The 20,386-nt window shown below is 36.0% G+C and overlaps 1 protein-coding gene across 5 annotated transcripts in view; it reads left to right on the top strand.

Annotated features, from left to right (window-relative positions):
* Ark2n (arkadia (RNF111) N-terminal like PKA signaling regulator 2N) overlaps window positions 1-20,386 on the top strand; it is an 85,583-nt gene that overhangs the window by 56,500 nt on the left and 8,697 nt on the right. For 3 of the 5 annotated variants that reach the window (XM_027935662.3, XM_027935663.2, XM_027935661.2), the window contains exons 3-4: window positions 4,930-5,100; window positions 16,804-16,930. In XM_027935662.3, coding sequence (XP_027791463.1) covers window positions 4,930-5,100; window positions 16,804-16,930 — 298 coding nt within the window. Of the gene's footprint in view, window positions 1-4,929; window positions 5,101-16,803; window positions 16,931-17,683; window positions 17,842-20,386 lie in introns of those variants that run through there. The other 2 variants (XM_071602793.1, XM_027935664.2) reach the window with 2 other exon arrangements.

The raw sequence follows: 20,386 nt of genomic DNA, 5'->3' as shown, positions 1-20,386 counted from the left end.
TGTACTGAAAATGTAGCGGAAGTATTTTTGCCATTTGCAAATATAAATTTTCACTTTAGTAAGCATTCTAGTAGGTAATGAAAATGGCATTTTTTTTCTTATGTAGTTTCTTCTAAAATGCAAATTCCCTTCTACATCTCTTGAGGTTTGCCTGTTTCCCTCTATGCCTCATGCCCACACCTTGGCACCATTGCACATGTGTGCACATAATCCCCTGTTTTAGGTCCCTTTGTTAATTTCTAAGAACCCTTTTTCTGATTAACATTTTTGAGTCTTACTATCTAGATCAAGGCTGAGTATAGTATCTATCCTTTCCCCCTTTCTCTTGATGTTCTTTAGATAATTAGCCCTGGGCCTAGTTCCTTTGAAGATTGGGGAGGAGGAGCTTTTGTATTGTTCTTCAGTAGCAACAAGACAGAAGTTTCATTTCCTGGTGAGGGGATTGGAGAGCTCAGGTATGGCAGAGAGAAAAAGGAATTTTCTTAGAACTTATTTGTGTGTTACTACAGCCACAGAAATGAGGTCAAAGGAGCCATTTAGTGGTGCATTGCACCACTTTTCCTTGAACCTAAGATGTCACAATAGGGAAGGAGAAGTGATGTTTCTAGGTGTCTCTGTGGTACAAGATCTAATTCTGTTCTAGATCTAATTAGATTTTATAAAGGATGATGCTAAATATGGACAAATGGAAAATTGTTTTCTGGTTTTTTTTTTTTTTTTTTTTTGGGTGGGGCATGTTGTTAATGGGAATTGAACTTAGGGCCTCAAGTATGCTAGGCAAGTGCTCTACCATTGAGCATATCCCCGTCTGTTTTTAGTTTGAGACAGGTTTTGCAAAGTTGTCTGTGCTAGCTTCAAACTTGCCATTGTTCTGCCTCAGCCACTTGAGTACCTGTGATTTAGGTCGTGTCCCCTCTCAACCCCTACCCCAGTGCTGGGGATTGAACATAAGGCCTTATGCATGCTAGGCAAGCCACATCCCCAGCCCTTGAAATACTTTTATATGAATACAGTCTAAAATTTCACTTCAAACAAAAATATGTCACATTTGTGATGACCTTATTTTGTTTAATCCCAGAAAACCATTTATTTAACAATTTGGGTTTATGTATGTGCAGTGTAAAGTATCAGTCCAGGCAATGATGTTTCCTCAAAGCTTTTTGAATGTAGGCTGTATTCAGCAGAGTGTATATGCAAGAAGACGCAAACAAATAACGAAGTGGGCAAGCATTACTTGTAGTCAATGGAAAGGTAGGGCAGTGGGACCAGTATTTGAAGTCCTGTTTGATCCTGTATTAGGACTTTCTTAACCCTCATAATAACCTGTGAAGAAACTGAGGAGTGAAATAATTTATCAGAGTCACACATTTAAGTGGAGGGACAGGGAAGGGCTTCAATTTGTGTATCTGCTTACAGAAATCTGTAGCTCCTGTGCATTCCAGGCTTTAACTGTATGTTAGTCTTTCTTTCAACAATAAGAACAACTGTAGTCTCTTTTGGTTCTACCTAACTCGTATTTCTCGACTGTACATAGGAGTGGCAAATTGCATCATTATCTTGTGTAGTTTAAAATGCTGTACTTATGGTCATCAGATTTGAACAGAGAAATGTGTCATGGATAAACATAGTAAAGGAAAAGTTAGGTTTTGTTTTGCTTTGTTTTTCTTTTTCAGGCCCCCCCCCCATTAGAATATATTTGTTGAGGTAACTAATTTCATTAAACATTTAATGACAGTAATGTAGGTTTGAGGTCATAAAAGAGGAAAACTGTATAGGAATGTGTGACCCAACAGATACGTAAGCATTTTGGTATTTGGAAAGTCAGAATTTATTTATGTAGGCTAGGAGATTAGTAAGAGATTACAAACATCTAGCATAGTATATATGAATCGATGTTCTTAAATAAGAAGTAGTTTTAGATTGCTTGACTTTTTTTTTTTCTACTTTGTAACAAATGGCAAAAATGTTTCCAATTAGAGAAGCAGTGCCTGGATTAACTGTAGATTGAATAGTAATTAACTAATTGTGTTAAATTTACCTTTAAAGAGAGATGTTTTTAATGATTTAGGAAAGCTAGTAAGTTCATTTATATTTAAAGATTGTGACACATATCAGAGTTGGCAGTTGGGAGAATGTGCAGATTGGGTAACCTTAAATGTTGTAAGCATGGAATGTGTTCATGTTAATGACTAAATCTTAAATTGGACATGTTTTCATGTAAAATTTAAATGACTATTTTGATGTTCTTGAAAGTCAAAACAGTCTGTTAGCAGTGCAAATGTTTTAACAGTATAGAAGAATAATCAAGTGAGAGCAAGGATGGTGTCCTCACGTTTGTTCTTTCTTGTAATGAATTGAGAACTCCTCCTGTTAGTGTTGAGTTTTCCTAGTTACTACTTTGTGGTTTTTCTTTCTTTCTTTTTTTCCTTCAAGAGCTACTTTTTCTTAAAAGCAGATGAAATCACTACAAAATATCACCTATCTCATCATTCTGTGTAGCAGGAATCTCCTTTTTTAAAAGAATATCACAGCCAGGTATGGCATACACCTGTAATTCTAGTTACTTGGGAGCCTGAGACTGGAGGATGACAAGTTTGAAGCCCTCCTGGGTCATAGTTAACTGGTATTCATGTATTTGTTCAGAGTAGAAGCCCTTGATGCCAAGTGCTTTAAGCATGCTATTTAATCTTGGTTTGCTAATGATAGGTATGAGATGACCTTGAAATACAGGATCATTAATTGTGATTTATCTTTTAAAGTTGGAAAGGCAACCATTATCCTTTCTTTTTAATTGAAGTTTATATAGTATTGCCTTGTCATTGTTTGAATATATTTGAAATGAAAAATGACAGTGGTCATAATTTAACTGTTATATGTATTTAAAATATGAAAATTTTGCTGTCTTTGTTTATGATAAACACTAAATTTAAGCTAAGTTATAAGGTATGCTGTTTGGAAATATGGAAGATACAAGAATGAAGCCACATAACAAGTTTTTGCTTGTATTTTCTACTGATGAAGACTTTCAGACAAGTTATTTCCATGGGTAGGTGATGTCACTCTGCATGGATATATACACTTAAACCTTTTTGCATGATTATACATGTAGGAGTGGTACAATTTTGACTTGACTGTTGACCTGGTTCCTCAATTTAGGGGTGGAGGTGGGGAATGTGAGGACAAGAAGTTCAGAATGGTAATAGTGATAAATTTAAAATAAATCACTAAATAATTTATTGCAAATTCCTGAAACATCCACAAAGCCCACTTAAATCGAATGTATGGTCAAATAGTCAATATTGTACTTGGCCCTCATATCTTTTGCACCTAAGTATTTGGACATCACACAGTATCTTGATTCCATAATAATCATTTTGAACTCTGACGAAAATTCCATGAATCATGAAACTCTTTTCTTTCTCAGAAAAGAAAAATCTCAAACAACAACAAAAAAACAACAGTTTTTTTTTTTTTTCTATTTGAACTAAAATCCATTACTAGCTGATACCAAGACCACACGGTCTTTGATGAACTTAATTGACCCTATTAGGGGAACTGGAAATTATTTTTGAGTAGCCAACTAAAATTGCCATGATCGTCAGAATTTCATTTTGTGACATGTCTGTTCTTTATACAGTGGCACTTAACAATTCATTTGCTTTTATGTTTGGTCACCTTTTGTTTTAAAGATGTTGCTACATAAACCTATGGTTCATTAGGTGCTCAGTTGTAAGTAATAAATACCCCAGGTGTGTTCTGTGTTATTGTTCAATGACAGTTTACACAATGGATGTATGTATTAAAATAATAATTCTTCATTGTTTATATTTTCATTGGCATATACATTTCTTAGACAAAATTTCATAAAGTAGGAGTGTTATTATTTTTTGGATGATATTAGAAAACCAGAAATAAATGATGGTTTGCTTGCATTTGATAAATAGCTGTTGAGAAGGAAACAGCATTCCTTTATTTTATCTTTATTCTAAAATGGGGGTAGTAGAGGATGTCTTGAACGAAAACTATTTTTGCTTTCGCTCTCATGCTAGGAAAAGGGTAGCATTAGCATTTTAAAGCATGTATGTATTTTACACGCATGAATATTGAGATATATTAGCATGAATTGCTGCAGTGTAATTACTTTGAAATTCAACTGTTTTTTTTTTTTTCCCCAACTAGTTAAGGTGATTTGGGGATTGGAGAGATCTCTTATTTTTCCAGTAAGAACTTTTATGTCTCTCTCTAAAATCATTCATAAAATTGCATATCATTTACTTGGAGTATGAGCTGGTTGTCTGTCTCAGGAACTATACATACATACACATATAATCTATATAATTTTTTTCTGTGGGTATTGCTGTTTTGTAGAATGTTGTAGAGTATATAACATTACTATAAAAGGGTTTTACTAGATAAATAAGTAGAGCTCTAGTGTTAACTTTATTTCTTTAGCAAGTAGGAAAATATAAATTTGATTTTCTTCTCTGAATCTATTAGTGTCTTTTAGTTATAAGGAGAACTAGATTCATTTTCTTAAAATAATAAATTGGATTTTAATAGTTTACACCAGATTTTTCCTTTAAAAAGTCACTTTCCCTTTCTTTGTGGAGTCATCCCTTTTTTCTTAATCTGTTGCTCTTTAGGAGTCTGACAGGAATTCAGTGTAACATTGTTCAGTATAGTCTTGTCTTTTGTTCTTCATAATAACACTCCTTTTCCTCCTTCCAAAATGTGTTCCTCATCTTTGTAAACTTGGATTATCTTTTTCACTTTCACATCATGACAAAATATTAGATGTGTAAAGTTCAGCTTTTCTAGTGAGATAATAATACGGTAAAGGTAATAACATTTAGAAGATTCTTGTTTAGTTTCAGAAGTATTTTTCACCCCACAAGTTAGATACAAGTATACATTTTCTTTCCTCCCTAGATGGACCTCCAGTTGTAGCTCATTATGATATGTCTGACACCAGCTCTGACCCAGAAGTGGTAAATGTGGACAATTTATTGGCGGCTGCAGTAGTTCAAGAGCACGCTAATTCTGTAGGCGGCCAGGACACAGGAGCTACCTGGAGAACCAGCGGGCTGCATGCCAAGGCAGGTTGGTCTCTCCCTTCTCCCTTCTCTAATGATGTAATCTGCATGTGTCCTGGTAGCTGTATCTCCTGGTGGTGGACCCTGCTGAGGAGAGCAGGCCATACCAGAGCCATCTAACATCAAATGGTTGTGACTAATGAGGCTGCCACTGATAACTGAAAAAATTGGGTAGCATATCATCTTTTTTAATCAGAAGGAAGCAAAAATAAGAATATATAAGACGTTAATTGTAGGCATCAGTAGATTTCAGTAGGCGTATTTCTTGAGTTAAAAATGCCCAACATGTGTAAAAACAATCCAGATACTCTTGCACTCTTTGGTTAGTTCTTTTTTCGTCACTTAACTCTGAATTGTAACCTGTAACAGGGAGCTTTTCATCTGCAATGCTGTCACTGTTTCTTCTGTTTGATGGGGAATGTCTCTGTTAGTTTCTTTTCAGTAAGTTCTCTTTGTCTCTTCTAACCCTATCTTTCGATTTCTGCTTCTGTTATTTCAGGGGAAAAAACTCTTCTCCTTGTCCTTATCTCTTGCATTATTTATCTTGGTTCTGTGATTATTCTTAAGAGAATTTATTCACTAAAAAGCCCACCACTATTTCCTTTGGAAAATTCTCACAGTGTCTCCATGTTTCCTTCAATGTCATCCTTAAACATTCTTTCTAACTTAAACCTTAAAAAAAAAAAAAATTTAGTTAAAGATAAAGGGAAGAGGGAATAAGAAAACAGACTGCTTATATAGTGTGTATTTTCTTCAGTCCTTTTGAAGGATTATGTGCATTGACTTAAATACCAAGTCTCTTAGTTTAATCATTGTTGAAAGTATTGTTTTTATGAAAAATGAATTTTATTACCCAAAAATGAGTAATAGTTTAGAATGTACTATAGTATAGCAGTGTGCCTTTGGTCATTGTCCTGAATTCTTCCTCTTATAATCTTTGTTGACCTTTTGATTAATTTATTGAGGCTGATTTTGAACCTGTGCCTAGATTTAATTTTGGCTTTGTTTTGATTGCTAACTTGCTCATTGATTTTGGATCAGTCATTTCTCCTCTTGACTTTGGCTTTTATAAATAATTTTTTTTGGTCCAAGCAGGGTCTTTTTAAAGGATTTACTAATACAATGAATATGTGTAAGTATTTTGAAAAGTATTCAATGATGATAATACTTTATATCAAAGGACAGTAGTTTAATCACATTTTGTACAATATAGGTTTGTAAACTATGTAATTTGTTCTGTATACTAGATGGTTTATCTTTTTTTAATCCATTGATAATCCAATCAATCATTCTACTTCAGTTTTATTCCCCATTCCCTTAGTGTGTCACTTAATATGGACCATGTTATAGTAAAGTTCTTGTAGGAAAAAGAAAAAAATGAATGACTCTCAATATTTTGCTTTTCATGTAGAGAATTCTTCAATAGTAAGTAGAACCATATAGAATTACTAATTTAACTTTTTGATCTATTACAATCCTAGCAGTTTTATTTGTTTCAACCAAATAGTGAAGGTTTGAGGTCTTAAAACATCATTAAAGTTACCATTATCAGGGATAAGGATAGCATTTACATTTTCAGATTCAAATATAGTCCTTTAGTATCTATAAGAGATTGGTCTCTGAAAGTTCTGGGACCAAGGATGCTCAAGTTCCTTATATGAAATGGTACAATATTTACATATAACCTGTGCATATCATCTGTATACTTTCAATCATCTCTAGTTTACTTATAATACCTAATACAGTATTAGAACTTTGTAAATAGTTTTTATACTATATTGTGTAACCTGAAAACACTGTATGTGTTTAGTACAGTCACAACACCCCTGCCCCCAATATTTTTCATTTGCATTTGCTCGAATCTGTGGATGTGGAACCTGTGGATATGGAGGTCATACTGTAATTGTTAGCTTGTTTATTTAAAACATCTTACCCTGGTACTCACCATTTTGTGTCGTCCCTAACCCTAACCCTCCCCACCGTGGTGCTAGGGATTGAACCCAGGGCCTTGTGCATGGGAGGCAAGCACTTTGCCAACTGAGCTAAATCCCAAGCCCCCTACCATTGTTTTTAAGAACTGTAGCATGGCAAAAGTATGTGAGGAGGGAAGCACCAATGGTTTCATCTCTGCTCTTCCATTTTCCCCAGAGCCGTCCTAAATTTGACATTTAATGTTTGATGTTCCTATGTATTTCTTGGTGTATTTTTACTTCATGTGTTATGTAATTACAAGTGTGTTTTAAAACTTTGTAGTTCACACTGCAGGTAATCATTTGAAACTTTCATTTAGTTCATCATTTTGTGAACTTTGAGCTTGTTTTATGTGGTCTAGTTCATTGAGTTTTCCCTGCTATTTAGTATTCCACTATATGAATATATTCCAATTTACATATTCTCGTTGGATGTTTGGGAGCTGTTTTAAATGATGTTGTTAACATTTCTTGTATGTGTCTTTTGATATGTGTGTGTGATAATTTTTCATAGCATATAATAGAGAGCACATGTCTGTATTGGGCCATTAATTGTGTGGAGGTTTTTGTTTAGGATATAGAATGTAGTCACCATTGTTTAGTAGCTCCCAGTGATCTTTTCTAATGAAGCCATTTGCTCTTTCAAATAAATTAAAATTTGATGATGTAGGAATGTGAATAATAAATAAAACAATATTGTCTTTATTTTATAGAGGCAATCCATCTTACGAAGCTGAGTATATTTACATGGTCACAACAAAATAGTTAAGAGTTTATGCTTGTCAGTTTATAATTTCAAGATTTGGCCTATTAAGATTTGAATTTAAGATAAATATTCTTTTTTTTTTTTTTTTGGTCGTGCTGGGGATTAATAAAACCCAGTACTTGCCCTGTGTGAGGCAAGTACTCTACCAACTGAGCTATATCCCAAGCCTTAAGATAAATATTCTAATGGTTAGTTGGATCCTCTGTGTTCCCTTCATAGTGAAGTAGAATCCTACTGACTGAACAGACTAACTAAGGGTTCATTTCAATCAGTAGTAGCATCTCAGAGCAGTTCTACAGCCTTTAGGGTCATGTAAGCAGTAATTGGAGATAGAATAACTTGCTGCTTTTTCAAAGCAATTGGGTGAAGTTCTTACATCCAAAATAGATGTTGCTATTTAATAGTTTTAATTTTAACCTAAAAGTTGAATAGCAAGCAGATTTAAAAAAAATAAGTTGAAATCAGGGAAGCCTCTGGTCAACAAAAGACTTAAAATTTCAATTTCAACTCTTGCCATGTGTTTACTTTTTCTTTACTTGATGCTAGAATTGTATAGGGTGGTTTTCAACAAGCAGCCACTTAGAAACTGTGTGACCTTACTTAGGTAAACTGTGAAAAGCCTTAGTTTTCCTTGTGTGCAAAAATTGGGATAAAAGTAGTATCTATTCTAACTGCTGGGCGCAGTGGCACACACCTGTAGCCCCAGCAGCTTGGGAGGCTGAGATAGGAGTTCAAAGCCAGCTTCAGCAAAAGCAAGGTGCTAAGCAATTCAGCAAGAACCTGTCTCTAAATAAAATGTAAAATAGGGTTGGGGATGTTTCCCAGTGAGTGAGTGTCCCTGGATTTAATCCCCAGTACCTAATAACAACAACAACAACAACAAAACCAACAACTAGTATCTATTCCAAAAGATTATTGTTGCTGTTAAGTGAAATAATATAACAGTGTGCTTAGCATGGGACCTAGCACACAGTAGCATTTAAAGCCCTCGGGAAAGCATTAGGTTAATAAATACTGTGCTGAAGTAGACTGAATAAGAAAGGGATTGATGGGTCAGTCAGTGCATTTATAGTTCACTGTCCTTCCCTGGCATGAGTTGTTCCTGCTACAATGTTTTCTCAACTTTGCTTGAGCCTAGACATTATCCAGTGTTCTAATAAAATTCAGAATCCTTCACTTCTCCCTGAAGATTTTATTAATAGATATGAAATGGAGTCTGGGAATCTGTTTAATAATAACTCCCTGGTAATTCTTATGTCTAGCATATTTAATGAATGGACCTGCATAGCTGAAAAATGGCTTTATTTTAATTGTTAGTAATTACCCACTATAAACGTAATTATAGTTGGAATTACAAAAAGAAGTCTGAGTTATACTCTTGGTAAGAAAGATCTGTAGTTGTGATGATAAACAGAATTTGTTGGTTTTGTCCTGGGAAATGATAAATTCTAAACATCTCTATTTTTCCATCATGCCTTTCTGGTCAAAGTTAGGTAGGCTGTGAACATTTTATCTTATCCTTAAAATAGGGATAGTAATCTTGATCTTTGCATAACAGAAGCATAGTGGCAGAGAAACAAACCTTGATTTTCCTGTCCCTAATGTAGGATTTTCTTTTTTAATAATCTGACCAGAATGGCCCTGTTTCTTGATAGCAGATCAGAGAAGTATGAGTCTTGTGAAGGAGGTGATGTGGTCAAGCCTCTTTTGATCATAAGTAATAAGTTTAGGTTCTCATCTCCCCTTAATGTTCTTGTTGAAAAAAGTAAGCACATAGTAATAATTCGCATGTTTTTAAGGCTAAAGTGATTTAAGGTAGTAACCTTGTTTTACCTAGCCTTCCCTTTGTCATCCAGTATGTAATACTTTGCTTTAATGAGATGCAAACAGGCAAAGGCCTAGTGCTTGTCCATTAGACTGAATAAGAAAGGGATTGATTAAAAGTAGCTGCATTATTTCTTTTGAAGACAAAAGAAACTGTTCACCAGTTCACCATGGTATTTTAGTTACTACTTTTTCTTTGCTGCTGCTGCTCTCTCTCTCTTTTTTTTAAGTCCTGTCTTAGTAACTCTTATTTATGTCTGTAGTGGGAGGACAAAAATTTAGAATTTTTTCACAGTGAATGAAATTCTCCCAAAGATCTACACAGGCAAAGACCTATAGGGAGACAGCCAGCTGCCACAATAGCTAAATATGCGTACTCTGCTTTATTTTCAGTGTAATATACGGTAATCATGTATTCATATTTTTTGCTACAGGGCTTGTTCTTGTCTTAGAACTGACAAAGATAGTACCACTGACAGTATGTGCAGAACCTCATAGAATCTTTGCTATGCTTTTGTTTTTATGTATGCTCTAGAGACTGTTCTACCATTGAATTCTTGAGAGTTCCTAGAGGGGCATGGGATACAGAGGAACCCCAACTGCAGAGAAAGTCAGGTTCCACACAGAGGTCCAAAAGGAATGTGTTGCTTGCTCTAGAGGGTTATTTTGAGAGAAAAGGACTATTGTCTCACCTCTGAGATAGAACAGGGAGAGGCATCCATGAATGCCTTCCATGTCTCTTGTAGAGTATGACATGTTTTTGTTGAACGAATTAAACACAAATTAATAATTGTTATTTTTTGAAGCTAATACTGTTGTTTTTTTTTTTTTAAATATACCTAGCAGGCCACTAATGTGGTTTCCAGCCCACTTGTTATCTGTGTGGCTTTGTGGCCCCTTTTATCTAATGACTGTGATGAGAAATGGTGCAAAACTCTTGCACCATTAGTCTGAGGGTTCTTTTTTAATTTATTATTGTTATTATTATTATTTTTTTTGCAGTACTGAAGGTTGAACTCAGAGTACTCTCCCACTAAACTCCATCCCCAGCCCTTTTTAGTTTTTGTTTTGAGATGGTCTTTCTAAGTTGCCCAGGCTGATCTTCAGTTTGTGATCTTCCTGCCTCAGCTTCCCAGTAGCTGGGATTATAGGCCTGTGCCACCCCTCTAGCTTAGTCTAGGAGTTATTAACACTTACCAGGAAGTTTTATTTAGGATCCTATCACTTTATCATGTCCCTTAATTTATTTCATATGATTTTTCGACTAAATAATGTTAGCTATAAGAACAGACCCTTATTTTAAGTGATCAGTTTTAGAGCATTATGCAGGTTTTGTTATAATTCTAAATGCCAACAGTATTGGGTTGCAATTCTGTGGCCAAAATTACACTGTCAAATTTGCTTGGATCTAATAATGGGAAAGGAGGGCATAAGTTAATAGTTTTGGGATATGTAATGGATGAATAAAGTTAGAAAAATCTGAAATATTGGTGATAGGTACCTTGTTTTTCTTAAGACAGTGTAAGATGAATACACAGCATAGTGACTTTTCTTTTTCCATTCTTTGAAAGCAAGAAAAATAAAATGGAGTGATGACATTTCCAGCTCTGGAGTGGAAGTGTAGGGTCGGGGTGAGGGGCCTACTCAGTAAGATTGGTTATTCAGAAATATTGATGACTGAGACACATCAGAAAATATTCCTACCAAAAAAGTTGGAATTATGAATTTAAACTGTGGTGCTAGAACTGGGGATAGAAATACTAAATCCTGGTTGGGCTCCGTAGCACATGCCTGTAATCCCAGCTTGGGATGCTGAGGCAGGAGGATTGCAAGTTCAAAGCCAGCCTCAGCAAAGTTGAGATGCTAGGCTGGGTTATGTATGGCTCAGCGGTAGAGCACTCGCCTCGCACATTCAAGTCCCTGGGTTTGATCCTCAGCACCACATATAAATAAATAAAATAAAGTTATTGTGTCCAACTACAACTTAAAAAAAAATTGAGATGCTAAGTTACTCAGTGAGACCCTTCTCTAAATAAAATACAAAATTGGGCTGAGGATGTGACTCAGTGGTTGAGTGCCCCCAGTTAAGTTCAATCCCGAGTACCCCTGCCCCCCCCCCCAAAAAAAAAAAAGAAAAACTAAATCCTGTTGTATTCTTGTGTTTACCTAGCTACTATTGTTAAGAGCATTGAGTAATCAAGGAGAAAGAGTTTGGTTATAGCAACAGTGACTCTTCAGATTTGCATTTTAAACTTGGTTTAATTTAATTCACATTGTTATTTTTAGGATCAAGGCAGACTGAACCCCTTGATATGAGTGTCCACAAGTGACTCTAAGTGGCTTTTGGAGCTCACCTCCTTGCTTCTTAGTGAGTAGTCAGTGACAGTTTTGAAGTTGTGTACATAAATAATTATTCATGAAGCAGGATTGGAAAGTAGAAATAGAGACTAAGCCAGGTACCAATAATGTTTAATGATGAAGTAAAACTGTCATGGGTCACTGTAAGACAGTGAAAGGTAACACCCTGGAGCATGTCAACTGCTAGTGTTGGTGCAGTAGGATGGATGATAGTCACTTACAAGTGATGTCAATCCCAGAATAGGGGTCAGAAACAGTTTCCTCTTAATAGGACTGCAGGGGAGGCAGCATTTTCAGGAAAGGCTGTTTCCACAGGGAAGTAGAACATTTAGTTCAGTTTTTCAGTTTACCATGGAACTGGGATTCCGAAGGGCAATGGAAAAATTGTAGGAAGGTGAGTTGTAGGTAGTCACAGCAAAGAACAACAGAGTAGAAGGAAGACAGGAGAAAAGGAATGGTCCCAGGACTTGGATTTTGTGGGTAGCTAAGAGGGTGGAAATACAGTTTTCTCCTAACCACTAGTTTCCTCCTAGCTCTCTTGACTGCATTCTCTTTTTCCACTGGAGGGCTTTTCTGTACTCTCATACTTTTATTTCCACTATACCATTTTTACTTTTTCTGTACCTCATTGTACCTGTCCCTAAAGCCCTTTATTAGTCCCCTCCCAGCTTCACTTTCTTTGTCAAGCCTGCAATTGGGCCAACTCTGCTTTACCAGTATCCTTCCTCTTCTGTCTTGTAGAGTTGACTTTTCAGATGTGCCCACCTGACAAAATCTGATCCCTTGATGAATTTTTAGAGTCTTGTGTCTACACTGCTAAGGTAAGCTGGAGAAAATCACGTATCTGCAGCTTCATTCTTATTCTCAGTGCTGCCCAGCAATTACCCCCTTTCCTTAGGGGCATTCTCCTTTTAAAATGACTCTTACTTTTCTAAGCTCCTGCTACCTTAACCATATTTGTGCTTTGTAGATGGCCTCAGCACATTCTTCACAGGTGACTATCACTTCAGCTTTCTGCCATCAAACCTGTTTTTTGCCTTTATTCTTATAAATATGACCAGGTCTCTCCCATCTTTGTGTGTTGGGTGCCAGGAGGGAGGGAGAGAGGGATTTGGAGATTTAACCCTAGGGTGCTCTACCACTGAACTATATCCCCAGCCCTTTGCCTTGAACTTGTGATTCATCTGCCTTAACCTTCTAAGTTGCTAGAGTTGCAGGCATATACCACTGTACCTGTCTCACTGTCCTATCTTTAAAAACTGTACATACACACACATCTCCTTCTCTCAAACCTGCATTCTCACTCAGTACTACCTGTATCCTTCCTCCAACTCAGACTTAAACTTCTGCTTTTCCTTTTCTTCCATTATTTTTCAGCTTGCTTTGCCACATTGACTTTGGGCCCTATTACTCATGAGGCTCTGCTTGTCAAGGTCATTTATAATTGTCTTATCATTGATTCTAGTCAGTCTCCTGGATCTCTTTTCTTACCTGATTTCTCAGTGGGTATTATTAATCACTTCTAGAAATGCTCTTTGTTATCCATGATGTCATTCTTAGGTTTTTCTCTCTTTGTGGGTTCCCCTTCCTCTGCCCATCTCTTTAATTATTGCTGTTCATCAGGGTTCTGTTGTAGGCGTCCTGCAGTCCTGTGGATGAAATTTCTCTTCCCACTGTTATCAAAGACTTATGAAGTCTCTTTTTCTTCTCTAGACCTCTGATCTGAGCTTTAGAAGAGTACCTCCAACTACCTGCTGGACATCTATCTTAAACACATATTTAGCAGCTCCACTTTCATTAGTGCATTGAATAGTACTATGACTCTACACAGTTACCTAAATCAGCAATCTAAGCATCATTTTTTCATGTCCTGGTTTCTTCTTTCATTTGCCCAATTCCCAATACCTCTAACCCTCTGAACATACATACACACAGTTGCCTTTTCTAATTTAGCCACAGTCATTTGTCCCCCAGGAGAATGCAGTAGTTCGTTTGGTTCCCTTGCCTCCTGTTTTGCTGTTAGTTTCATTTCTATGCTCCAGAAGGAGACTCTTTAAAATACAAAAACAGATCATGTCACTTCTCAGCTTAGATCTTTCAGTGGCTTCCCACTTCTCAAGATCAAGCTCAGACTGTTTACCATGCTGTTATCTTTGCTGACTTTGCCAGCTTTGTTTTTCATTGCTCTTTTAGTACTCTTACCCCAAATCTTGATAAACCTTTGGACCCTCAAGGACAACAAAGTGTTCCTTGTGCTACTTCATATCCTCACCTGTGCCTAATTTCCCTGAGAACTTAGCTTCCCAGATGGCCCTCAAATCTGGGGACTGTGCCTTTTCTGTATGTTTCTGGGCTATTCTTTATCTCCATATCAGCAGTTTTTAAGTCACAGTGCAATGGACTATTTTTTACTGTCCTTGAATGTGTTGTAGTTTCACAGAGGATAGAGATTATGCCTGCCCTTGCCCTGTAGTCTTGGAGCACCTGGAATAGTGTAGAGCATGTCACAAACAAGTGCTTTTTGAGGAACAAACAGATGAATTAGAGAGTAAAGGGCTGGGGATGTAGCTTAGTCGGTAGAGTGCTTGCCTTGCATGCACAAGGTCCTTGGTTCAATCCCTAGCACCACAAAAAAAAAAAAAAAAAAAGAAAAGAAAACAGTAAAGACCATGGATAGGTTGAAGGCTTGACAGAGGATTATCAATATGTATTCCTCTAGTAGAACATTTGGAATAGTGTGCACAGTGGATAGCCATAATTAAAACATCAAGTCAATTGGATAAGACTTGGCTATATAGCAAGGTGTTGGGAGCCAGAGCAAGAATTAGGTTACGAATTCTAGACTTAACCAAAGTCCATTTAAATAACCACACTGGTCTAGATTTTAAAAAACTGGGTGTTTTCGGATGTACCTTTTATGTGCTGTAGGGTTCAAAGATTTGTGTGTATTGCCTGTGCCACTGTACAGGATCCTATCTAGGTTACAGACCCATATATCTTAGTCTATCTATGTAGGTGTGTCTAGGGTCCATTTTAAGCTTTCCAGTTTTCTGTTTTCTCATATGCACATCTTTGTCAATTGAAGAAAAACAGGTAAACATAACATTAAAGAATGGTGAGCTGTGTGCAGTGGTGAATGTCTATAATCCCAGCAACTCAGTAGGCTGAAGCAGGAAGATTTCAAGTTTGAATCCATCCTGAGTAATTCAATGAGACCCTGTCTCAAAATTAAATAAATAGGGCTGGGGAATTGTAGCTCAGAGGTGGAGCACTGCTGGGTTTAATCCTCAGTACGGGGGATTGGGGGAAGAATTGTGAAAAAGACCTACAGTCTCATTCATTTTTTTCCACAGCTTTACTCCTCATCTACACATTTTTTAGTATGTGATAATTTGTATTTTATGTGTAAGACCTTCCCAAGTTTCCCATCTAGTGTTACAGTGAATGTCTTTGGACATTAACGTATTGCTTATTTAAAATCTTTTCCCTTAGGGTAAATTCTCAGGGATGGGTTTACAGGGTCAGAGAATATAAAAATTGTCAAGTTGCTTTGAGACTGCCTATACTTTTGCAGAAGTATAGGAAAGAAGTATATTGAAAGTTGACAGGAGGAATATGAAAGTACAAGATTTCTCAGTGACATTGAAATATTGGAAAAAGTGAAAGGAGGGGAAAGGGAAAGTTGTATGGTAAACTTCCTTTACATTGATATAGTTTATGTAAGGTGTCATGAAGAATTTTTTAAACATGGAAAAATCGCATTGTATCATGTATCAATATATAAGTACTCTTTAAAGGAAGTGAAAATTTGTATCTATTGCAACTCTGTTTATTTCATCTTAACTTTTAGACATTTCCATATTCGTGTTTTTAAGTTAAAACATTCAAGTGCTGGGCATATAAGCTGAGTTATTTTAACTAAAATTGTTTGTAGAGCCATGTACTTTGATTTTATGTCATTATCCTTTATTGAAAGAGAGAGGTCTGTGAAGCTCATGCTTCTGTAATGTTGGAGAATGTATTTTATTTCATCATGTAATAAACAACTTTATGAGCTGTTGTGCTTTTCCAGTGTGTGTGATTTAAGTGTAATGAGAACTATCAACAATATACAGTTACTGCTTCAATTGCTCAGAGCCAGAATTGTGATCTACCTGTAGCTTTCCCTTTTAGATATAGTTTGGGATCAGGATTTGTCAAATCTGCATTCCTTTATTACAGAGAAAAATGTTAAGTCTTTCACAAAGCATCCTAGTATAAATATGGTACTAATGAAAACTTGTATTATTTCATTTATGCCTTTATATTGCCTGGTTTAGAATTTTATTCTATTACAATAAACAGCAGAGAACTACCCCATTGTCCTCTTGGTGGTTATGTAGGTCATTAAAAAGTAGGCTAGAATTGAATACAAAAAGCATTGTGAAATTTTATGTATTTTATATATATTTTATATATTTAGATAGAGACATTTACTAAAGTATTGAAATTTTTTTTTCTCCTAAGGAATAAGAGTATAGAGTGAGTGACTTTGAGTTCATGCCTTTATGTACTGACAAACTGTTAGAATATATGTGATGAGCTTATATTTTATTTGTGTAAAATGAATTTAGAAAATGGTAGAACACTGTGAGCTTATTTGACATGGGTGATAGTTTTGCTGAGGCAAAAGCCGTCATAGGATTATAAGGTTACCATTTCTTTGATTAAAACTGGAAAGAAATCTGTCAAGTTGTTTCTGCTGTTTGTAAGAAATTAAACTGTAGTGCTTCTCTCTCCTCTTTTCTCTCAGGTCACTTGGATCCAGGATTCCTAGCAAGTGACAAAACATCTGCTGGCAATGCACCACTTAATGAAGAAATTAATATTGCCTCTTCAGATAGTGAAGTAGAGATTGTGGGTGTTCAGGAACATGCGAGGTAGGTTATTAATTGAAAAATTCTGGTGTTTTATTTTGTGAATTTTATTTTAACCAGAAAATAAGTGATAAGAAAAGGGCAGATCTTATAGTATGGCTGGCATGAACTGTTGGCCTCTCATCTTTCTTTGGTTTAAGAAATGCTTTTTTTGTTTGTTTGGTTGGTTTGGTTTTTGAATTTTTTTAAAGTTCTCTGTAGGTATAAATGGCATAAAATATATTTTGACATATCATACATACATGGAATATAACTTTTTCTAATTAGGATCCAAGAAACACTTTGTTGAAAATATGACATGAGCCTCAGAATGTTGCATATTGTTACATCCAACATCACAGGCTTCCGTGTCTGTTGAGCTAGAGCTGATTTTCTCTTATATTTTAAGCAAATGTCTAAATAGCTTGACAGATTTTTCTCTTAGGGCAGAAGTATTTCTGCTTTCCTGCCCTATCATTTCTGTTTTCTTTCACCCTTATCTTGAAATATATTGAGAACAAACATCTGGAAACCATGTGTCTGATATCATATCCCTTCCCCTGTGCTGGGCGTGGAACCCAGGGCCTCATGCAAGTCTTCTCACTGAGCTAGCATGTAGTATTACACACATCAGTTTGGCATTCTGTAACATAGGGGTCAGGAAACTATGACCCACAAAGCCAAATCTGACCTATTACCTGTTTTTGTATGGACTGAATACTAAGAGTGGTTTTTCTAGTTTTATTTTTATTTACTTATTTGTTTGTTTATTTTTAGGTGTAGATGGACACAACACAATGCCTTTATTTTTATGTGGTGCTGAGGATCGAACCCCGGTCCTGCCCGTGCTAGGCGAGCATTCTACCACTGAGCCACAATCCCAGCCCCTCTAGTTTTAAATAATTGGGAAAAAGTTATATTTTGTGATGTGAAAATTAACATGAAATTCAAATATCAGAGTCTATAAATAAACTTATAGAGTTATGCTAGTTTGTTTATATCATCTGTGCCTACTTTTTGCTCTCCAATTGCAGAGTTGAGCCGTTTCAATAATGTATGGCCCCCAAAGCCTAAGATTTATTGGTTGGCTTTTTGCTAGAAAACATTTGCTGACTCCTGCTTTTATGTTCATAAGAATTGGTTTTAGCCCTCTCAGAAATATTCTTGATATTTAACATATACATGTACATACAAATGAAAAATTTTGACTTTAGGTTGTATTTTATGTAGCAAAAATCTTTTATTCTATGATGCAAGGGTTAAGTTGTGATTTTTCTGATAAATAGGCTTATAGTACAGTAACTCTGTTTCTTTGCTGTTTTATTTTACTCTTTAGTTAGTAAATTAATAAAGCATTTAGCAGCATTTCTTTCATTTCTTATATATAAAAAAGGTGAACTTAGGAGTATAGAGGGAGTGAAATACAAATTGCATATAAATTGAGGTTACCTTTTTCTAGTGATATCAGATTATACTTTCTGAGACACATTATACTATCTTCAGTTGTTCTTAGAGCACATTTTCTATACCCACTAACCCTTAGTTACATTTCAAGAGCGTTTTTCAATTAAACAAATGGAACTCAAGAATATAGAGTTGCTTTATAGTTTAACATGCAGATTCCCCGAGTGGCCAATTCTTTCTTTATTGGAACTAGTATTGTTCTAGTACCTCATCCTTGATTCTACAGCAATGCCAAAAGTATGCCTGAGTAGCTCCCCTCCCCCACCCCAATTTTTGTTTTTAATGGTTAGTTTTTTTTTTCCTGTTTTGATGGGGAAGAATTTTTTGTTCTTGTTCCGTGTGTGTATGTGTGTGTGTGTGTGTGTGAGAGAGAGAGAGAGAGAGAGAGAGAGAGAGAAAGAGAGGGGGGGTGGGGAGGGAGGGAGGGAGAGACAGGGAGAGAGAGAGACGGGATTGAGCCGAAGGTCACCGTAAGGTAGTCTCACTAAGTTGCCGAGGCTAGCTTAAACTCATGATCCTCCTACCTCAGGCTCCCAAGTCATGTACCACCATGCCTGGGAAGAATTTTTATTATTTTTTTTTCCTTAAATATTTTATTCTTTATTATTTGAACATTGAGGCAATAGTAACCACTAAGTTGAAATTCCTTATAATTATTGTGTCAAATGTTAAACATTGATTACATAATGTGTTGAAAACTAAAAATTTCTTAAAGATTTATTATATTACTTTAAACATTAGAAAGATATACACCAAATTTACTATCCTATAGCATGATATACAACCCAGTACATATATTTTGACAAAATTCATGAAGATCGATACTCAAAGAGTATTTTTAGTTTTAAGTCTTTTAAAATAATATAGAAATTTTATGCAAAAATCATAAGTATTAGCTGTTTTGGCAGTGGTTTTCCTACAGTGTTGTTTTTAAAATAATGTGTTATTGGTATGAATAAAAAATTTCCTCAGTAGCAACAGAAATTCCTACAATCTAAGCTACTCTGTTATGATTCTGCCTGGGTCATTGATTCCATTGTTGTTGGCCTCATTAAGTTGTTACCATTATGATTTTTTTTTTTTTTTGAGGGGGAGGGTACCAGGGATTGACCTCAGAGGCACTTGACCACTGAGCCATATCTCCAGCTCTTTTTTTTTTTTTTGTATTATATTTAGAGACAGGGTCAGGGTCTCACTGAGTTGCTTAGCGCCTCACTTTTGCTGAGACTGGCTTTGAACTTGAGATACTCTTGCCTCAGCCTCCCGAGCTGCTGGGATTGCAGGTGTGCTTATCATATTTTTATGAAAACTTGGAAGTTGAAATTCTGGATTCCATTTCCTCCCTCCTTCTCCACACACATACACACATACTCATTCCTATACACACTCCTACACACACACACACACACACACACACACACACTCACTCTCTCTCTCTCTCTCTCTCTGTCTCTCTCTCTGTCTCTCGTACATCCCATCTCTGAACTGTTGGTCTTTTATCCAGATTGTTGTTTCATTCTGGAGACATGCTCATTCTACTCTTGAACTAATGACTTTGGCTACATTTTAAATACCTTGCTATATCATGACTTTCAAGGACTTTTTCTTACATACCCTGGACATAAAGCTGTACTTCATTCTGATCCATTGGTTTGAAACTTGGGAAAATAGTGTCTTACAGGTGACCAATCCATTTTGAAACCTCATTGGTAGCTATCCATACAATGGGTTGTAGAAGTTACAGAGTCTATTGGAATATTTTTAACTAAATCCTCTATCATTTTTAGGATAGATGTTATATGGTCTTTGAGTCTAGGGCTGGGTAGAGGCTTACTGACTCTGTTCTTTTTTAAATTTTTTTCCCAGCAGTTTCTTTAGAAGTAACCTGATAAATCTTTCAGACATTGAGATTCAAACACTAGGAAGCAGGTAGGGAAGAAGCTTTCTTCTTGGTAGCTTTACTCCTTTGGCTACCTGTGTCTCATCTGGAATTTCTTTTTTTCCACAGGTCTAGGG

Source organism: Marmota flaviventris, chromosome 16, assembly GCF_047511675.1.
Source record: "Marmota flaviventris isolate mMarFla1 chromosome 16, mMarFla1.hap1, whole genome shotgun sequence".
Taxonomy (NCBI): Eukaryota; Metazoa; Chordata; class Mammalia; order Rodentia; family Sciuridae; genus Marmota; species Marmota flaviventris.
The sequence above is the reverse complement of the archived record's forward strand: the minus strand, read 5'-3'. Positions and strand labels throughout refer to the sequence as shown.